Source organism: Triticum dicoccoides, chromosome 3A (genome assembly GCF_002162155.2).
Source record: "Triticum dicoccoides isolate Atlit2015 ecotype Zavitan chromosome 3A, WEW_v2.0, whole genome shotgun sequence".
Lineage (NCBI taxonomy): Eukaryota > Viridiplantae > Streptophyta > Magnoliopsida > Poales > Poaceae > Triticum > Triticum dicoccoides.
Window position 1 is genome coordinate 493,883,885 of NC_041384.1, and position 3,155 is coordinate 493,887,039.

The following is a 3,155-nucleotide window of genomic DNA, read 5'->3' on the forward strand; positions in this document are numbered from 1 at the left end:
GTTATATATTTAGAATTATAGATATAAATCATTTTCTCTATAAACCCGATCAAGGTTTGTAGATTTGACCTCTTAAAAAGTCTATATGCACTACATTATATAAAAACATTAGTTTGGTGAATTCAATTGATTTGAGCCATTCAATCATCTATATCGAATGTCTCATGCTGCTCCAATTTGTAGCCATCACATCATGAATAAATTAGAAACATGTTAATTACATTGATCGTAATTTGAAAATAGAATTAATTGTATTAAACACAATTAATCTCGGATTCAACATTAATTGCAATTAATTTTGAAAATAATATTATTGTCAAACTAGACGGGAGTGCACATACACGAACACTAGTGCATGAAACAGATAAAGTCTTTGCTTTTCACGCAGACTATACATGACAACACCTATACTTGGTAGACCTATTGATTTGATATCGTGAATGTTGATGTTTTTTCTATAAACTTAATAAAACTTTGATTTTTTTAATGTAAGACAAACCTAAAATGGGAACTAAAATGAGACATATAGAACGGGGATCAAAAGAGGACCAGACCGCGCAGCATATCACGGGCCGACACCGCAGGAAACGGATTCAAAGCCATGCACGCACTCTGCTCTCTCAGCAGAGCAGCCGCACGCAGCTCTTCAGTTGGTGCTCTTGTCGCTGCCGCCTCTCTTCTCCTTGATGAGCTTCAGGAGGCTGGGCATCATCTTCTTCTTCCTCTTGATGGTGAACGACGGCGACTTGGGGTTCCAGTTCGCCGCGGACACCGACGACCGCCGACCCTTCGACCTCTTCGACGTCGCCGACACCCTGCTCGACCTCCGCCGCGGGTACGCGCACTGCAGGCCCACACTCTCCGCCGTCGCGTTCAGGTCGTACAGCTCCTGCTCCAGCGCCTTCTGCTCGCCCGCCGTCTTCTCCGCCTCCGACGCCGCCTGCGCCTCCCTGGGGCCCATCTCCCTCATCTCCCGCTCCGCCGCCTCGGCCCGCATCGCCACCTCCTTCTCGCTGGCCTTGAGCGCCTGCACCCACGCCTGCGCCGCGGCCACCTTCTTGTCGGCCACCACCCGGACCAGCGCCGCGCGCCCGCTCAGGTACTCGTACTCGAACCGCGAGACGGTTATAGTCCCCTGCCGCCGGGGCGCCGCCGACGCCCTGGCCTGCATTGTGCTCTCCACGGCAGCCTTGAGCTTCTTCATTGCCGACGCCTCGGACGCCTTCGCCGCCTCCAGCTCCTTCACCGACTGCCTGATCCGCTCCTCGGCCGTGGCCATCTCCGCGGCGACGTTGTCGGCCTCTGCTAGCACGCACCGCTTCTCCAGCATGGTCAGCTCCTCCTCCTTGCTCGCCGCCTCGGTCTCGGCATGCAGCTGCTGCATCGCCGCCGTGAGGTTCGACACGATGGCCTTGGACCTCTCGTCGGCGGCCGTGACGGCCTCCATCTGGGCCCTCGCCTTGAGGAGCTTCGCGTTCAGCTGCTGCACCTGCGCGTCCGCGTTCTTCTCCTGCGCCTTGAGCCGGTCGATCTCCTGGACGACCCCCATGATCTCGGTCCGGGTGCGGTCCATGGAGGTCATGAACTGGAACGCCCCCGCCTTGATGCTCTCCAGCTCGTTCTTCGCCATGGACAGCTCGGCCTCCGCGGCCTGCAGCAACGCCCTGTCCTGCGCCTCTCCTTTCTTCTGTCTCGTGGTATCCTCCGCCGCCCCATCGTTCGGGACGTGGTGCTTCTCCATGGCGCGCACCAGCTCCATCTCGCCCTGCAGGACCTCCACGTCGGCGTTCGTGGCTTCCAGCTTCGCCTCCAGCTCCCTCGCGCGGCTCACCTCCCTGCGCGCCTCCTTCACCTTGGACCTCGCGGCCTCGATCTCCCGGGCGAACCGCTCTGCCTCGGCGACGTGCTGGGCCTCCAGCTCGCGGCGCTCCCGCTCGGCCTCGATGCGCGCGAGCTCCACCAGGACGTGCTCCTCGTTCGCCTCATCCACGCGCCGCTTCATCTCGTCGGCGGCCTGCAGGTTGGACTGGATCTTGCACACCGTCGCCACGACGTCGCTCTCGGCCTTGGCCTTGGCCTCCGCCGCGGACTTCACCTCCAGTTTCAGCTTGCGGAGCTCCCTCTTGACGCGCTCCAGCTCTTGCGACACCTCCGCGTACTGGGCCTCCTCGGCGCCATTCTTTCGTGTCCACGTTGCTTGCAGCCCTGACCTCTGGGACGTCGCCTTGGCCTTGGTCTGGTCGATTTGGCGCTCCAGCTCCTTGGCCATGGCTCGTGCTCTCGATAGCTCCGACTCGGCGCCGGCTCGCTCGTTATCCACTGACGCCTTCCGCTCGTTCAGCTTGTCCATGTCGGATTTCGCTCGTTGCTTCATTTCAGAGGACAGGTTCTGCATACAACAAGGTAGATATGAACTTAGTACTACAGTTAAACAGTACTCCAAGAAACAGGGAAGATATGGCAAGTCGTCCATGAATTTCGGAATTGAAAGAGTACCTCTTGAGCTCTGTTCTTGTCTGCCTTTCTTCCACCGATGCTCTCGCCGAAGATGCTCATTGTGGCTCTCACTGATCCACCATCCATGGCAGCCTCCATTGTGCTCCAAATGACGCAACCTAACAAGAAGTGTATACAAGCTGCTCGTATATCCTCACCAGACAAATCTGTAGGCTCACAGCGACGCAGACCATTGGAAATTTATTTGGTTGGAAGGGGAAGGAGAGGCAAAGGAGAGAGGGGAGTTTATGTGCTGCTGAACGAGGACAAGTGTTTCAGCCTCAGCTCTATCCTTCTTGGCAGGACTCGGAGGAGCTCACTACCACACAGCACAGCTGTTCCCGTTTTATCCACCCTGTTCCTGTCCCTGCCTCCCATCACGTTTTGAGAATTGTCTCTAGCAATTAGTAACTGACAGCTCCCGTTCAATTTATTTCGCCGTTTCGCTTGTAGCACTAGAATACCTCTCTGGGGCTTTGGAGTAAAACAGAAATGGGATTTTCCGCGATGCCTTTTGGTCACATAAATTACAAGTGGCTCGTGTTGCATTGTATCGATGGGACAACGGCTGTATTTGGAAGGTAGACTTTTTTTCAATTAAGAAAATATTTCAATAATTAATTAACAATGATATACCAATTACATCTGTCATTCGGCTT

General features: G+C 54.8%; 1 protein-coding gene across 1 annotated transcript; it reads right to left on the bottom strand.

Annotated features, from left to right (window-relative positions):
* Window positions 1-261: 261 nt before the first annotated feature.
* Window positions 262-2,787, bottom strand: LOC119268757 (protein PLASTID MOVEMENT IMPAIRED 2-like). Its single transcript, XM_037550461.1, has 2 exons — window positions 2,497-2,787; window positions 262-2,389 (listed from the first exon to the last, which is right to left on the bottom strand). The coding sequence occupies exons 1-2, from the start codon at window positions 2,593-2,595 to the stop codon at window positions 647-649; spliced, it is 1,842 nt and encodes a 613-aa protein (XP_037406358.1). The 5' UTR covers window positions 2,596-2,787; the 3' UTR covers window positions 262-646.
* Between the last annotated feature and the right edge of the window lie 368 nt (window positions 2,788-3,155).

Coding starts and splice junctions, on each gene's coding strand:
- LOC119268757 (XM_037550461.1), bottom strand. CDS start 2,595: ATGGAGGCTGCCATGGATGGTGGATCAGTGAGAGCCACAATGAGCATC. Junction 2,390..2,496: donor ACAAGAACAGAGCTCAAGAG/GTACTCTTTCAA, acceptor TGTTGTATGCAG/AACCTGTCCTCTGAAATGAA.